Source organism: Prionailurus bengalensis, chromosome C1 (assembly GCF_016509475.1).
Source record: "Prionailurus bengalensis isolate Pbe53 chromosome C1, Fcat_Pben_1.1_paternal_pri, whole genome shotgun sequence".
NCBI lineage: Eukaryota > Metazoa > Chordata > Mammalia > Carnivora > Felidae > Prionailurus > Prionailurus bengalensis.
This window is the reverse complement of record NC_057345.1, coordinates 29,122,206-29,138,687: the sequence shown is the minus strand read 5'-3', so window position 1 is coordinate 29,138,687 and position 16,482 is coordinate 29,122,206. Positions and strand designations below refer to the sequence as shown.

The window sequence follows — 16,482 nt, the reverse complement described above, 5'->3', positions numbered from 1 at the left end:
GTGCCGTGGACTGAAAAGGGGGAGCAGAATCGAGGTAAGAGGATGAGTTTGATTTGGCCCATGCAGTGTTCAGGGGACCTCTGGGACACCCAGGTGGGCTTGCAGGTCTGCAGCTCAAGGGAGAGGCCTGGCGCTGGACGGAGAGTTGGGGCCCTTTCTGCACGGGGCTAGGAGCTGAATGAAGCCAGGGGCCAGAAGAGATGGCCTAGGAGGACAGGGAGGGTGAGAAGAGGGGACAGGACAGGGCTCTGAGGAACCCTGACATTTGGGAGATGGCAGAGAAGGACACTGGGAAGGAGCTGGGCCGTGCAGTAGAGTCCAGAAGCTGAGCTGGCAGATGCTCCAGGCCCTTAGGGGGTGTGCATTTGCTGGGAACAAAAAGCCTTGAAAAGAGAGTCCTGTGCAAGAGGGGCTCTGTTTGAAAGGCTTCAAGGGCGTCGCCTGGAACCCAGTGACCACAAATCTGGGAGGCACAGTGCTCCTTATCTACACTCTGCTCTCTGGGTGCCGGTCCCGCGTCCTCTGCAGAGGGGCTTTGCTCAGGGCATATCACAGCTGCCTGGGTTGACAGTCTTGCCTCTTTCTTCCACCTGGGCCCTAGCCTGCCCGGCTCAGGAGGGCCACAGCCCTTGCCTCACTGTCTTTCAGTGACTCATTCAAATACCTGGAAGGGAGATTCTGATTGGCCCGGTTTGGGTCAGCGTCTGCCCCATTCCTGAATACCATGGTCAAAGAACTGGGCCACATGATATCGGGAGGCTGTGGTTGTGGCAGGGGCTGTAATAAGGTGGCAGGGGGTGGGGACAGAGACAAAATGATGACAGCATCTCCAATAGACCCCATTCTCAGACATGTTGGGGGGCAGCATGATATAGAGATAAAGCACGGGACCTGAAGGAATCAAGAAGGTGTCGTCCTGCCCCTTCCTTGATGTGACTGTCACCTATAAAAGATGGAAATACTGTTGTGAGGACTTAGGTAGTCAGGCCTCTAAAGAGTCTGCATAGCAGCTGACAGCAAGCTGACCCTCACTCCATGACAGCTGTTGCTGTCCCCACTGTCTAGTGGGGGCCTCAGGCAAGTCCGTCTACCCCTCCGCCCCTGATTCCTTATCTGTGAATTCATGCCTTGCAGGACATCGTGAAAACCAGATGACAAAGAGGAGGAAAATCTTTGTGAGCCGGCAAGGGCCGGGCAGGTGTCAGGGTTCAGTTTCTTCTTCTTTCCTCTGTGACATCAGGCCCTGCTCACCCTCTGGACTTCCAGGCCCTGATGTCCATCCCCAAGAAGGAGGATCTAGCGTCTTCTCTAAAGTTTCTCTTACTGTTCTTCGCCACAAGTACCACTGAGCCCGGGTGGGGACTTGCGTGGAGAGAGGGTTTGGAGAAGCTGTGGAAGAAACGGATGGAGCCCTCCCCAGACTGTCGGAGTCAGCTTCTTCCTCCTGGTCCCTGCTCACCTGAGGGCTCTTCTCCCTTCTCCGCCTCCCCACTCCTTTCCCCTGTCATTCTCCAAGGAGTGTGGGTCTGGCCCTGGGTCCAGGCCTCACTTCTTGGTCCTTCCTCAGGGTCAGAGTGAGCAGACTTACTCCACGGTGAAGACAGGGGCACCCGCGGTCACTGTCACCAACCTGAAGCCGGCTACCCGCTACGTCTTTCAGATCCGGGCGGCTTCCCCGGGGCCCTCCTGGGAGACTCAGAGCTTCAATCCCTCCATTGAAGTGCAGACCCCAGGGGAGGGTAAGTGATGAGTGTATGTGGAAAGGGCTCCGGGCAGAGAAAACTCAGGCATGGGGCTGGGGCAGGGGGACAGACTGGGGAGGGGGTGGTCCTCTGTGCAATTAAGGGAGCCCGCAGAACAGCTCAATTACAACCTAAATAGTTACCGAACTTGGAATCCGCTGACTGGGGCCTATTCAGTGACATGAATAAGTTGGGGGTGGGGAGGCCTGGCCTGGGGGAGCCCGTAGAGGAGGGGCTCACGAGCAATTCTAACCCATGTCTCCAGCTGGAGTCTCCCAGCCTCTCAAGACCTCTCACGTCTTGTAGAAACATGCTGTGCCCTCTCCAAGATTCTTGACTATTTTTTGGGGAGGAGTTTCAGTCTCATGGTCACTTCTTGCTCGGATGGCTAAATGCTTTCCCATTCTGCTGCTTTGCCTCTGCCATGATACAGGCTCACACACGGGATGTCATTCCTTTCCCCACCAGGCCCTGGAGCGAGAGGCAGGCTTCTGTGAAGGCTGGGGCCCCAAAGGGGCTGCTCTGCAGCAATAAACAAAACACAACAAGAATTGTACCCATTCAGTGGGGGAATTGTGTGGTACATGACTAATTCCTCCAATAAAGCTGTCATCAAGACAAAACAAGACGAAACAAAACAAAAGCTGTACATCAGACATCAGATCCCCTGATTCTAAAACCGTGCCGGCTTCTCCGTGGTATTGTGCTGCCCACTTCCTCCCTTCACCTCCCTCCCCTGGCTCCTCTTCTCCCCACCCCCCGACCCCCAAACTCCCTTTCATGGTGAGCGATGAGCAGCTTAGCTCTGGCTTTGGTGGTTTTGCCTGCTGCTAACCCCGCCCTCAGGATCTCACCTCTATCTACCCCGAGCAGTTCATGAAAGTATTTTCCCGGACAAAGGCGGTTCCCCCTAAGAGGCATTCTGACACCAGCTGTCAAGATAATAATTCTTTCCAACCTGCTACACGAGTCTAATCCAAGATAGGAAGAGCTCTGAGCCCAAAGGGAGGTGGAGATAAAAGGTAGAGGGAGTCAGGCTTCTGGGAAAAGAGACGGTACTTCTTGCTCGAATGCCTGTCTGTGCCAGACCTCGGCCAGGTGCTGGCGAGAGGAGATTAGAGCTCTGTCTTCAAGGCTAGGGAGCATTTGAATGCCAAGACGCGCAGGGGAGGCATTTCGGGTAGAAGAATCCACCTGAACAAAGGCTCACGGGCTGGGCCGGAGTGGGCGTGCTGGGGGCAGGAGCTGGGGGCTGGCTGGTCGCTGAAAAGGGCTGAGGGTTTCCATTCATTTGGTGCTTCTCAGTGAGTAGACCCTGCTCGGACCCCCAGCCTCCTTTGCTGTGGTCCTGGTTCTGCGGGAATGGGTCTCCCAGTCTGCAGAGCACTTCTTCCGGTGAGCTGTGATCCCAGCTCAGGAGCACAATGAGGGACGGGGCTTCAGCACTGTATCAGTTATCCATTGCCGCGTGACAAATTACCCCCAAGCGAGTAGCCGCGAACGGCAGACATTTATTCTCTCGTGGTTTTTGTGGGCCAGGCATCTGGGTGCGGCTTAGCTAGGTGCCACTGGCTCAGGGTCCCTCGTGGCTGCGGTCGTCTCAAGGCCTAATGGGGAGAGAATCTGCCTCCCAACTCAGGTTCTCACTGGCTGTTCGCTGGGGGCAAGTGGTTCTCTGCCTCTTGGGCTTCTCCCTAGGGCTCTGCATAACACAGCACCTAGATTCTTCCTGAGACAGTGACAGAGAGAGAGGGTGCCTGAGACAAGCTGCAGTCTCTTGTCACCTCATCTTGGAGGTGACATCCCATCACTTTGGCTGCATTGTTTGTTAGAAACAAGTCACTATGTCAAACCCATACTCAAGGGGACTAAGTAATACCAGGAGGTAGAGAATCCAGCGGGGACATCTCAGAGGCCCCTTCCACAACTGCCCTGCCTCCATTTCCATGTCCACACGGATACCTCATTCTACATAGTTCTTGGCAACTCCGCCCACCTCTGGCCTGACCAGACCCCAGGCCATGTCCCCACCTCTGGGAACATGGGCTCTAAAATCCCCCCTTTGACCATGGCCTTGTTGGCCCCTAACTCTCCCTCCCTTTTCTGTCCCTTGTCACTTGACTGTGACATCTTCCCGACAGCCCTGGGGCTCCGACCTCATATCCCAGTCTGTCACCCCCCTTCTGGCCCCATGTCACCCCAGGCGCTACAGATCCTCCCTGGGGAAACGCTCCCCAGCTGTGCTGGCCCTCACTGCCCGGATGCTGTGCTGCACTTGTGTTCCTCCTCCCGGAGCCCAGAGCCAGCGCAAGTCCTGTGTCCCACGTCTCATCTCATCTCAGTGGAGTCTTCAGGGCTGCATAGCATCTCCCCCATTCTCGATAGTTTCCCCAAACCTGCACCTCTCTCGCGCACCTCCTGTCCATCCCTGCTCCCGGCCGCAGATACTTCCAGCCCTTCCCCCTCAGGCAGGAACCCTGTCCATTGCTCCCTGGCTCCCTGTCACCCTCAGGATGAAGTTCCCACTTCTTGGCCTGGCATCCCAGGCCCTCCTGGCGCCCTCTCCTCCCCCAGTTCCCATTTTCCTCCCGCTGTCCAGCTTCACGTCTTGGCGCTCTCAGCCTTGTGTGGTCTGTATCCCAGCCCCACAGGATGGCTTGCCGTTTTCCAGACCCAGCATGTGCGTCTGAGCACCACCCAGACCTTTTCTGATCTCCCAGGCCCAGAGCAGATGTCACGTCTCTTCTGCGAAGCCTTCCTCGTTGGCTTTTAGGAAGAAACGAGCATGCCTCTGCTCAGCAGTCTGTTTCTGTTGTCATTCTGCAGTTAGGATTTTTGTTTCTGTCTCTCCCACTGGTCTGGACACTCCTCCAGGGCAGGGATTCTGGCTCATTCATCACTGTCTCCCCAGTGCTGGCGCCAGCCTGTCACACATGTTGGATGGATGGATAGATGGAGTTGAGAGCCTGGGGTCCTTTAGGCCACTCTCTTGGGGACATGGTTCAAAGTGGAGGCTTTTGGAATCAGGTTCAGACCTCCGGCTCACCATGTATTAGTCGTGGAACCTTGGGCCTATCACACAACTTTTCTCAATGTCAGTTTCCTCAGCTATAAAATGGAGACACCACCGCCTTACCTGCTTGTTGTGACAATGAAACAAGACCATTTAGTTAAGGCACGTGACACGGTGCCCTGAATGGAGTAAGTGTGTATTAAACGTTAACTCACGTTGTAATTGTCGGTGGATGGTCTGGATGGGGCTGGGGAGCTCAGGTGAGAGGCCGTGCCCCCTGCAGAGCTATGTTAAGTCAGTGCCCTTCGGAAAGGCAGAAGGAGAGGTGCAGCCCTGCCTGTCTGGACCCCTGGTCCTCTCTCTCCGAACTGGACTGCCGTGGAGGTGCCCGGCGCTGAGAGAGGAGGAAGCTCCAGGTGCCAGTGTGGTTGGTGGGGCTGCCTTGGTCCCTCTGCTGTGGGAGCCGGGGCCAAGTGCAGAGGTGCTGTGGGGGGTGGGCAGGCGTCTGCACTGGGGCCTCCCCAGGAGCCTGGTCCTCTGCCTGCCTCAGCCTCGCGGTTTACCCCCAGCTGCCTCAGGGTCCAGGGACCACAGCCCTGCGGTCGTCGTGACGGTGGTGACCGTCTCAGCCCTCCTCGTCGTGGGCTCTGTGATGAGCGTGCTGGCCATGTGGAGGAGGTAGGTGGCCGCTCCCAGCCTGGCTGGCCCCTGGTGGGTCATGTCCCCGTGCGCACTAACATGTGCTCACGGCCCCTGTGTCTGTACCTGCGTTTGCGCACATGCAGATCTGCACACGCAAGCATACTGCTGTGTAGATCCAGGCTTGGCTCGCACGGGCCCCGGCCCCTCCCCCGCTCGCTGCTCCCGCGGCAGCCAGCATTGCAGCTAGCTCAGCCGCTCTGGGATGAAGGGGATTTAGCTCCTTAACTCATTAAATGTCAGAAGGCATCACTGAGGATGGAATCAAACGCCAGCTGCTCCAGTGTGATTAGGGTTCTCCTGAGGCGCTCAGAGGCCCCCCAGCCCCTGCCTGCCGGGGATCCGGAGGCCCTCGAACACAGGCGAAGGGAAGAAAGGCAGAAATTGCGTGTGGGAGGGGGGAGGACAGGGAGGGGAACTCATAAACCAGAACCCCCCCCCCCAACACTCAGCAGAAGGAAGCTTGCAGGAGAGTAGGCAGAGAAGGGGGGTGGGAGGAGGGGAAAGGATGTGGAGCTTGAGTTTGGTTCAGAGAAGATTCTAGTCCTTTTGCATGCAGCAGAAACCTCACAGTGTGTATTTGCCCCTTCTCCCCACGGCTACACTGCTGCATGCAGAGGTGCCAGGCTGGGGCTGAGGTCGGCAGACTTGAGGGTTGGAAAGTCTGCGTGTGATGGGCTGGAGCGGGGGTAGCAGAGGAGAGTGATGGCGGGTCAGGGAGCCGCATCCCAGCACATCTCAGCATCCCGGAACTGCCTGGGGGTTGAAGGGACAGCGAGCATTCACCCGGCACTGTGTGGCCTTGAATGAGGCACTGCAAGCGACTGAGGAGGGGAGGGCCTTGACCTGTGGGTCTGGGAACCAGCTCTGCCTGGGCCAGGACAGTCAGGGAGGCAGGACAGGAGTAGTGAGCCCCTTTCCAGTGCTCAGACGCCCATATTGGACCAGTTGGAAAAGCTGGAATGTCCAGGAGCCAAGAGCCTCTTGTCCTGGCTGGGAGCTTAAGGGCTCAGGGAGACGGGAGGAGTAGCAGGGAGAGAGGGGCATAAGGAGCACCCCTCCAGGCAGGGACTGTGCAGGACAGAAGTAGTAGCTGCCCAGGAGCACCTTGGAGACAGATGCACTAGGGTGGGCAGAGTAAGCCACGGTTGGTCTCAAAACCCGCTCAAAATCCAATGGCACTGAAGTGGAGGTGGGGAGAGCCTGCCAGTCTCATGCCGATGGGCGTGGCACCTGTCCGGCGCGTCCAGCCACCTCTGCAGGCTGGTGTCTGATGTCTGCAGTGCTTGCTCTGTGCACGGTCTCCTCGCCTCCGCTTCCTCTCCCCGCTCCATCCTGGCCCATCCCCCTTCTCGCCAGAGGGTGTTGTCCAGTGGAAGCTTCTGGATTTCTCTACGACTCCTCCATCCGCTCAGTCTTGCCCCCTTCCGTTCCACCCACCTCTCCTGGATGATCCCTTCATTCATGGAAGCAGGTTCCCACTCTAGGAGACTTCAGTAGCTATTGGATGACTGGTGGCTTATTGGGACTTATAACGGACAGCCCTTGGCTTATTGGTTCTTGAACTTCCTCATTCCCAAGGACCTTTTCTTCTGTTCCACCTCTACGTCCCTCTCCCAGATGCTGCCATGGACCTGACCATCGCCCCAGATACGGAGTCCAGCTCTTGCACGTGTGCCCCGCAGGTGCCCTGTCCTTGCAGCTTGCCCCCTCGGCCGCATTGGTTGCACCTGCTCCTTCACTGCATCATTGCCGCCCCCCCAGCTCCTCACCCCCAAGTCTCCACACCTACCTGTCTCTGCACCCGCCCGCCCCCTCCCTTTGCTCTAGAGGAGGTGCCTTCCTCCTGCTCCTTCCCACTGTGATCCGAACCCCACCCCTTCTCGCCATCGCAGGAACCCGTACTATTTCTAGTGCCCCCCCACCGCCCCACATAACAGCTGACATTTATTGACTGCTTAGCAAGCTCTGTGCAACAGTGCTGTATCAGGTAGGGTTGTCTTGATCCCGATTTTATTAAAGAGAAATCCCAGCCTCCCTGTCCCGCAGCTACCAAGTGGAGGGGCTGGGAAGCCAGTCTGTGCATGAGGTTCCAGAGCCTGGACTACTGACCACCATCGTGACCATTTTATCCTAAATGGCAGCCTTTCCCCCCTTTCCCATCCATACAGAAGGGTGATCTTCTCTCTCCAGTCTCCCTAACCGCCCCTCCTTGGAGCCTTCACGCCGTCTCTCTCCTCTGCTCCACTTTCTCTTTCCTTCGTTCCTGTGACAGTGTCACCCCTGATTTCCTTTCTGTTACCCTTTGGCTTCTCTGGTGGTTCTTTTGTGATGTCCTCCACGGCTCCTTTCCTCTCTACCCGATCTCTCAGTGTTGGGGTCCTCAGACTCGTTCACAGTCCCCCTTCCCAGGCTCTGTCGTCTTCCTGGACAATGCCCCCAGCTCCCAAACTTGTATCTCCAGAGCAGACCCCTCCTCCAAACCCCCCACACTCCTTTGTAACTCCTTACTCCTCGCCCCTCCCTGCTTACTGTGTAGGCTCAGCAGACCCTACCGGCTCAGCATGAGCCCTTTGCCACCCCGTCCTGGTAAATGGCACCACCATGAACAGGTGGGCAAACCAGAACACCAAGAGTCATTCCTCCCTTCTCTCTCCCCCTTTCTGCCTTCTAGCAGTCTCTGAGCCCTGTGCCCCTGTCACCTAAATGTCACTTGTGTCCTCTTGCTTTTTGTTCTCTGTGTCCACACTCACCCTGTAGACTGAGCCACGGCCAACTCCTGTGGGGCCACAGCTGCAGCCAGGATGATATTTCTAAAATACAGATTGAGTCATGACACCTCGGCACCCCAGGGGCTCTCCTCTGGGCCAGCAAGGCCCTGCCTCAGGGGCCCCAAATGCCAGTCTGTGGTGCTTTTGATGGTGATGCCGTACTTTGGTCCCTGACTGCCTCTGCAGGAAGCCACCCTTGATGGTCTAGGGGGTCAGGTCCCTCCGTGGTGTGTTCTCACAACGTTGTGCCCTTCTCCCCTGTTGGTATCTGTGAGCGGGCTTGTGACTGATGCTCAGTGCTTGTTTCCCTGGCTAGACCAAGGCCCCCCTGAGTTCAAGGGCCACCTGAATTGCTCACCGGTAGGCAGGCAGGCAGCTTGGGTTCAAAGTCGGGGGTATGGATTTGGGTGCCTCTGGAATCGCAAGAACGTGCATTGTGTCTCAGAGCAAAAATTATTAGGACTAATTAGGATGAGGGGTTAGGTCTGGGGCTAGGGTTATAGGTTGACTGCTTTCAAAGCAGGACAAGCAAGATCTGGGGCACAGATCTTGTGGTTTGGGAGGGATAAGGAGCTGCCACCCTGGGCGCTGGTGAGATGGGAAGGGGATGCTGCCCAGCTCAGAGAAGGACTCTGCACCTCCGCAGGCCCTGCCCCTATGGCAAAGGAGGTCAGGATGCCCACGACGAGGAGGAGCTGTACTTCCACTGTGAGTTGTTGCCTGGCCCCCCCCTTAGCCCTCTTCCTTGCTGTGCTTGCGTAACTGCTCCCGCCCCGGCCACGGGCCCCCTTCCTCGGGCCCATCTCTGTCTCTCTCTGCATTGCAGTCAAAGTCCCGACACGCCGCACGTTCTTAGACCCCCAGAGCTGTGGGGACCCGCTGCAGGCTGTTCATCTGTTTGCCAAGGAGCTGGATGCAAAAACCGTCACACTGGAGAGAAGCCTTGGAGCAGGCAAGCTGGGCTTCCAGGGACCCTTGTACAGCCCAAGAACCGCCCCCTTCCACTCCATCCCACCTCCATCCTGCAAGCCCTCCTCTGCCCCGAGGCCCTCCCCCATTTCCGGAAGCCCTGCCTTCACCCCAGTCCCCACCTGGCCAGGAGGCCCCAGCTCCACATCAAACGGGACCTCCGCCCGCCAGGTTCCAGGGAAGGGGATGGCAGAGGAGTCCGTGACCCTGCCTTCCTACCCTCCCTGTCCCCAAGGTCACTGAGACCTCCCGGCTCTTGCCCTTTTCCAGCCGGCCTCTGCAGACTGCCACTGGCAGAGGTTTAGTCCCGGGCCTTCATGGGGCAGTGGGAAGGGGCCTTTGCAAACTTGGGACCAGACAACCAAACCTCAGTTTTTGCCCGGGCTCTACCTCTGCTCAGTTGTGTGACCAGGGGCGCGTGCCCTTTCTGCTCCAAACCTGTTTCTTGTCTATAAAATGGGTGCAATAGCTGCCTCATGCAGAGCCGAGGTGGGGACTCTGCAGCCCTCAGCACCCCGGCCTGGCTCATAGCAGGTGTTTTGCTCTCTGCTCTTCAGTCTCCTGGCCTCCTTCCTTCCCATCTGCAAACCCTCAGCCCCTGGGCTCAGAGAAGGCAGCCACTTTACCAGGAGCCAGACACTGTCCCCGACACTGTTGCCAGACCCACTGGATAGAAGCCAGAAAGGGGTAGTGTGGCAGAGGAGATGTCATCGTCACCCTTCCTGGGTCACCCTGGGCTTTAATAGCCTTTGATACGCTTGCATGTGCAGTATCCTCTCTGTGAGTCTTTGAAATCTCCTGCTGAGGCGGGCCGGGAGGAACCCCCATTTCACAGGGAAGAAAATCGAGGCCCAGAGAGGAAAGAGAGGAAGCCCACGTCACATTGCTGGTACTCGGTTTACATGATTTGAACTCGGGAGCTCTGAGTCCCAGGTCAAGAAGAGCCTGTGATCCAAAAGTTGCTCTCGCCTCAGCTCACCCTGCCTGGGTTGGCCGGGGGGGGGGGCGGGTGACCTCCGGGGAACTGTCTGAGGTGCTGTTTCCTCACAGGGCGGTTCGGGGAGCTGTCCTTCGGCTGTCTGCAGCTCCCTGGCCGCCAGGAGCTCCCCGTGGCCGTGCACACGCTGAGGGACGGCTGCTCCGACTCTCAGAGGCTCAGCTTCCTGGCCGAGGCCCTCACCCTGGGCCAGTTCGACCATGGCCACGTCGTGCGGCTGGAGGGTGTCGTCACCCGAGGTAAGGCCCTGTGCTCCGCAAGTATGGGGGTGGACACGGGGTGGAGGTGGGGTGCCCTTCCTTCAGCCATGGAAGGCCTAGGCCCTTCCTAGGCCGCCCAGGATGGAGAGAAGGCCTCAGCTTGCTTTCACTGACTCAGGGGGGCCCTTCCGACCCTGAAAGGCCTTTCTGACCTGCAGTGACTCTGTGGGGTGGATCGCCTGGACCTTGGGTGATCTTTCTTAGCAAACTTACTGCAGCTCCTGACCGTGGTCCTCCTACGGAGGTCTCCCCTTCTGTTCTTTGGCATAGAGGATCCTGGGCCCCGCAGGAGGGTGGCATGACTGGGGAAACTTGTTTCTGGCCGTCTTGGCCCCGGGCTGGGGCCCAGGTGGGGGAGCACGTGTGCAGGCAGAGGGGAGCAGGCAGCTCAGTGGGTGTGTTCCCCTTCCCTGGGCACAGGAAGCACCTTGATGATCGTCACCGAGTACATGAGCCATGGGGCCCTCGACGGCTTCCTGAGGGTGAGTGGCCTGGGTCGCTGGGGTGGGGAGGGTACTGATAGCCACGTTATTCTTCGTCCCTCACTTTTCTCTTTGGTGGGACTTGCACTTGGCATCATTCCCTAAAAAGGTGCCCACTGGCCAGGCTGGCCTGGTGGGTCACAGGGCAAACCCAGAGAGGGCCAGGTGACTTCCCTGAGGTCACACAGCACCTGGGAACTGAGTGTGTAGCACTTCCTCCCACAGCGGCATGAAGGCCAGCTGGTGGCCGGGCAGCTGATGGGGCTGCTGCCCGGGCTGGCGTCAGCCATGAAGTACCTGTCGGAAATGGGCTACGTTCACCGGGGCCTGGCGGCCCGCCGTGTGCTGGTCAGCAGTGGCCTTATCTGCAAGATCTCTGGCTTTGGGCGGGGGCCCCGGGACCGAGCGGAGGCCGTCTACACCACCATGGTGAGGATTCCCGTCTCCCAGACAGACCTGCCCATCAGACTGCACCAGAGTCCCCCTCACCCACTTCTCCCCTCTTCCTGGCTGTGTCAGGGCCGCTGCCTGCAATCCCGTCCCTGCCCCCAGTTGGTCCCGAGCAAAGGCCAGCGTGGGCCTCATTTTCTGGTCAGCTTATGTGCCTTCCCCAGACGTGCAGCTGAGAGGATGGCAGGCGGGGCTGGATCTGGGGCTGTGTGGGGCGGGGAGCCCCGGGTGTACTTGGGCCGGTCCCTTCCTGCCCCTGACGTGCTTGTCCGTCCACAGAGCGGCCGGAGCCCGGCGCTGTGGGCCGCCCCTGAGACGCTTCAGTTTGGACACTTCAGCTCTGCCAGTGATGTGTGGAGTTTTGGTGTGGTCATGTGGGAGGTGATGGCCTTTGGGGAGCGGCCCTACTGGGACATGTCTGGCCAAGATGTGAGTGACCTCAGGCCCCAACTTCCTGACCCCTGCCCAGTGACCCTTGACCTCCTAGCCTGAGACCCCACTTCACTGTCTGCTTGCTTCCGGTCTTGCCTGGCCACTGCCTGAGTCTTCCTCGGGATGGGACGTGCGCATGCGTTGGAGGGACTTAAAGCTTCCTGTCTGCCCCTCACCTCCGTGGCCCAGGTGATCAAGGCAGTGGAGGATGGCTTCCGGCTGCCCCCCCCCAGGAACTGCCCCTCCCCCCTCCATCGACTGATGCTTGACTGCTGGCAGAAGGACCCAGGCGAGCGACCCAGGTTCTCCCAGATCCACAGCATCCTGAGCAAGATGGCACAGGACCCAGAACCCCCAAAGTGTGCCGCGACCACTTCTCCCAGGTACAGCCGATGCCTCGTTTGCCACAGGCACATTCCCGCCTATCCCCAACCACGCCAGATCCGGCCGGCCGACCTCTCACTCTCCGTGAGTGGCCTCCCCGCATGGCCCACATCCACCTGCCCCACCTGTCCTGCTCCCCCCCACCCCACCCCGTCCTCCCCGACCTGTCCAGCTACGCCTGCTCACCCAGTTGCCCCAGATAGAGCTAATACTCTGCCTGCCTCAGACTCATGTACATTTTCATCCATCTCAGTCACTCTGCTTGTCCTGGGTTTTGCCTCACACATCCCAGTACCGTGGTCACTGACTGGGTGAATGTGTGTGGAAATAGTTCTAACAAGCTTGTAGTTCCAATAAATAGAATAAGTGAAACGAGTATTAGTTGCCCCAGATATAATATAGGTCACCTCCCAGACTGTCCGAGGTGTGTCCTGTCCCCCAGACTGTTCCAGATCCTCCCAGTACCTTTGGCTGGCTCAGGTGCAATCCACTGTCTACCTACCTGACTGGTATCTTGAAACCCTCACCTGCTCTGGGGGTGCCTCATGCTCCACGCAGCCACGTCCACCCTGGGGCTGGGTCGCCTTCCCCATCTCCTGTCCTCTCTCAGGTGGCCTCTCCTCAGGAGAGTGACCAGGTCTGGGCACCAGATCCCTGCTGTCAACTGACCACAGCCCCTCTGCTCCCCAGGCCTCCCACCCCCCTGGCAGACCGTGCCTTCTCCACCTTTCCCTCCTTTGGCTCCGTGGGCGCATGGCTGGAGGCCCTGGACCTGGGCCGCTACAAGGACAGCTTTGCTGCAGGTGGCTTTGGGAGCCTGGAGGCCGTGGCTGCCATGGGCGCCCAGTGAGTCCAAGGAACCCCAGGGGCCCTGCCCCTATCTACCCGGTACCCCCCCCCCCTCACCCCCTGCCTGTCCTAATTCCAGACCCTTCCCCTGTCCACACAGAGGGAGGGAGAGTGGAAGAGGGCCGAGCCTGCTGGGTCTGACCAGCCCTTCTTTCAGGGACCTGGTGAGCCTGGGCATCTCTTCGGCCGAACACCGGGAGGCCCTCCTCAGCGGGATCAGTGCGCTGCGGGCGCGAGTGCTCCAGATGCAAGGCCAGGGGGTGCAGGTGTGAGCGGCCCCAGCCCTGCCAAGGACCCTGGCCAGCTGCGCTCCACGGGTGTGGAAGTGAGCATGCTCTCCCTGCACTCGGGCCCAGAGCTTGTTCGGGACCGCGGTCCCCCCATTCCTCCGCCTACCCTTCCCATTTCCCCAGTCTGGACACCTTGGCTGCTGACTCCGTCCCCCGGGGCCAAAGGGTTTAAATCCCTGGGGAGAACCCCTGAGATTTGGTCCCAGAGACCAAGGTGGTCAGGGCGGGGAGGGGAAATGTAGCTTTAAATCACCTGGTTCATGTTTTTCTGTCTTCCACACCCACTGGGGCCTGGGGCCTACCCCAGTGGGTACCCCTTTGCCCCACAGACCCATTGGCCGGTTGGCGGCACGGGCCCCTAGTGGGCTTCCGTGAGACCTGGCGAGGACCCCCAACTGCCCGGCAGCCCATCCTGAAGGGCCTGCGCTTGGGCTCGGCCCTGTCTGCACACTGGTCCTGAGGCTCAGGCAGCAGAGGTGGTGCTGAACTCAGGGGCTGGACCCCAAGGGCCCTAGACTCAGGAGCTGATTTCTGCTTCCCCTGCCCTTGGGCTGACAGTTCAGGGTGAGGGTGAGGGTCCTGACTAGGCCATCAAGGTCCTGGTGCTCCCCTGAGGCCCATCGTGGCCTCCCCTTGGCATTCCTTTTATACATTCACTGGTCGGACATCTGCAGAGAGCATGAGGGGAGACATCTTCTCTTCAGAGGACCCGTGAACTTTGCTTTCCAGCCTCAGAGGTGGACTTTCTCTCTCTGACAGGCTCTGAGCCGCACTGTGCAGATAGGAAAAACCGAGGCCTGTTGAGGAGTCAGGGCCAGGGCTGGAGTTAGAACCCATGCCCCCAGCTCCCAGTCTAGGGATGAGGTTGGCTCTGGAGAGAGGGTCCTTGGTCCTATTTTGTGACACCAACACTCTCCCCCCAAGGTAGCCCAGGGGTGCTCTGAGATGACCCCTTCTTGCAAATTCTGTCTCCTGGCCACCATTCAGCCTCCCGTGGGAGAGCGCCTTCTCCCTCTGGCAGGAGTGGCCACACTGAGCTAACTCCTGAGTTCCTTATCCAGAAGGGCTTGCCAGAGGCAGTGGTGATCGTGAGGCCGGGGCTTTCACAGGATGGCAGGAAGGCAGCTGGATCTGGACAGGGTCCCAGGGGCTGAGTTTGTCCAGGACATGCCTGGCATATGCCTACTCTGGGTTTGGCTGTATGTGGGGTGAGATGGGTGGGAAGGAGGAGGGTGTGAATGAGACACAGAGCTGGCCTTGGCCCTTGGAGGGCTCAGCTTAAGTGGGGAGATGAGCTCTGGCATCGAGAAGTACTACAGGTGCACCTTCCAAAAATACCCCCACGGGAGACCTCGGGGTCTGTGGGCCGTTGGGCCAGAGGGCAGATGGACACTCATGATTCGTGTACACGGAGGTGTGTCTGGAAGGGCCTCTTGGCTGAGAGCAGATGCATAAGGCCTGGAAGGTGGGTGTGGGGGCTGTCTTTCCTTAGCGTGGGTGGAGTTTTGCACAGGCCAAGGCGGAGGGCCTAGGACAAGAGGCATCCAAGCAGAGGGGCCAGCATGAGGAGGAGGCTGGAGGCTGGAAGATGCAGCGCATTTTTGGGGAGCGCCCATGGTGGGGGACGGTGCCTCACAGCAGTGCCTTTGGCCTCACCCTGCCAGAAGCTGCTCTTCTCTCCTTGGAGCCCCTCCCTCCGCTCCTGACCTCCTAAGCACTGCCCCAGTCAGTGACTTTGAGGGTATAGCGGTGGTGGGGTGGCGGGCGGGTGGGGGGGGGGGAGCTTGAGATCCTGCTTCTACCTTTGACGGGGCTGGAGGGTCTGGCCCCTTGCCAGGTGCCCTCCAGGCTCGCCCCTCCCCCCACCCAAGCTTGGAAAGGACCAGTGTCCCTTCTTGGGTGGAGGGTGCCTCATCCCCATCTCTAGCTACATCAATCATGCTCTGAAGGTCCCAGGCCCCTCCCCATCCCCTAGCTGTTCTGCAGAAGGGCCCTCTGGCTGTGGTGACAGGACTTCGGTGTCCAGGGTAGACCTCCCCTCCACCGAGGAGCGAGGTCCCGTAATCCTGAGGGCTCCCAGGCCTCTGCCCTGTGCAGATGCAGGCCGATGGCTCTCTGGGAGCCCTTACAGATCTATTTTTGTATGGAATTTATTCACTGGACAGAGGGAAGTGGCCTGCAACCCTCCGGCTCCCCCATCTGAGCCCATCCAGGGAGGGCAGGGGCTGGCTGGGGATGCAGTTCCTTTGACTAATTCTGGAGATGTTTTTATATTTCCTGGGTTCTATATGCAGGACAAAATAATAAAAACTTGTCTGTGATAATGGTACCTCTTTCAGTGACAGTTGCTTAACTGTTAAGAGCTTATGTGGGGAGGGTTTCCACCCTCCCCCAACTCCCTGTGGGGTGTCTCCAGTGTGTGTCTGAGGTCTGTGAGATTAATTGAATGACTCCTGCCATGGAAGGCTTCCCAGTCTAGAGAGGGCAGCCTGGTCTCAGAAGTAGCAAACCAAAGAAGGCTTCCATCCCCCTCCCCCCCCCCCCCCCCCACCAGGCAACACTCAGGTGATGGTGCCATTTTCTGAGCTAGACAGTCACGGGGAGGGGAGCAGGTCGGGTAAGGTGTGTGCGGGGAAGGCGGGAAACGACACACTAGATTTTAGATGTGTTTGAGGTCTTGCGGGAGGTGCGGGTGGAGATGCCCCTCCTGGAGATCGTGGGTGCTGGGTCTGGAACTTGGCACAGACGCGGGCTAGAGACGGAGCTTTGAGGGCCGGGGTGGGGCGAAGTTGACGCCTCCGTGAGGAGGCTCCTTGAGGAGCACTGGGAGGAGAGGGAGCTCTGGAGCAAGTGTGACACTGCCCAAGTCTGGTGAGGAAGAGCAGGAGACAGAGCCTGAGGGGAGAAATGGGGAGAAGCCAGGAAGGAGTCAGCCATCGAGGCGAAGGAGCAGTGAGTGTGGGTGTGAAATACGGAGAAGTCTCGCGAGCAGAAGGTGGGGGAGTGGCTGGGGTGGGGGGATGTTCCCCGAGGGCTGCGTAACCTACCCCAAGAGGAGGCTTGCAGGACAGAGCTCCTCGCCCACAGTTCTGGCGTCTAGAAGTCCGAGGTCAAGGTGTCGGCAGGCTTGGTTGGCTCTTCCCG

General features: G+C 58.9%; 1 protein-coding gene across 1 annotated transcript in view; it reads left to right on the top strand.

The window, feature by feature from the left end:
• Window positions 1-15,667, top strand: part of EPHA10 (EPH receptor A10) — a 39,426-nt gene extending 23,759 nt beyond the window's left edge. The window contains exons 7-17 of the mRNA XM_043574529.1: window positions 1,568-1,739; window positions 5,325-5,433; window positions 8,872-8,933; window positions 9,052-9,177; window positions 10,245-10,430; window positions 10,872-10,933; window positions 11,159-11,362; window positions 11,663-11,812; window positions 12,005-12,198; window positions 12,890-13,045; window positions 13,206-15,667. Coding sequence (XP_043430464.1) covers window positions 1,568-1,739; window positions 5,325-5,433; window positions 8,872-8,933; window positions 9,052-9,177; window positions 10,245-10,430; window positions 10,872-10,933; window positions 11,159-11,362; window positions 11,663-11,812; window positions 12,005-12,198; window positions 12,890-13,045; window positions 13,206-13,320 — 1,536 coding nt within the window. The 3' untranslated portion in view covers window positions 13,321-15,667. The remainder of the gene's footprint in view (window positions 1-1,567; window positions 1,740-5,324; window positions 5,434-8,871; window positions 8,934-9,051; window positions 9,178-10,244; window positions 10,431-10,871; window positions 10,934-11,158; window positions 11,363-11,662; window positions 11,813-12,004; window positions 12,199-12,889; window positions 13,046-13,205) is intronic.
• Window positions 15,668-16,482: the final 815 nt, after the last annotated feature.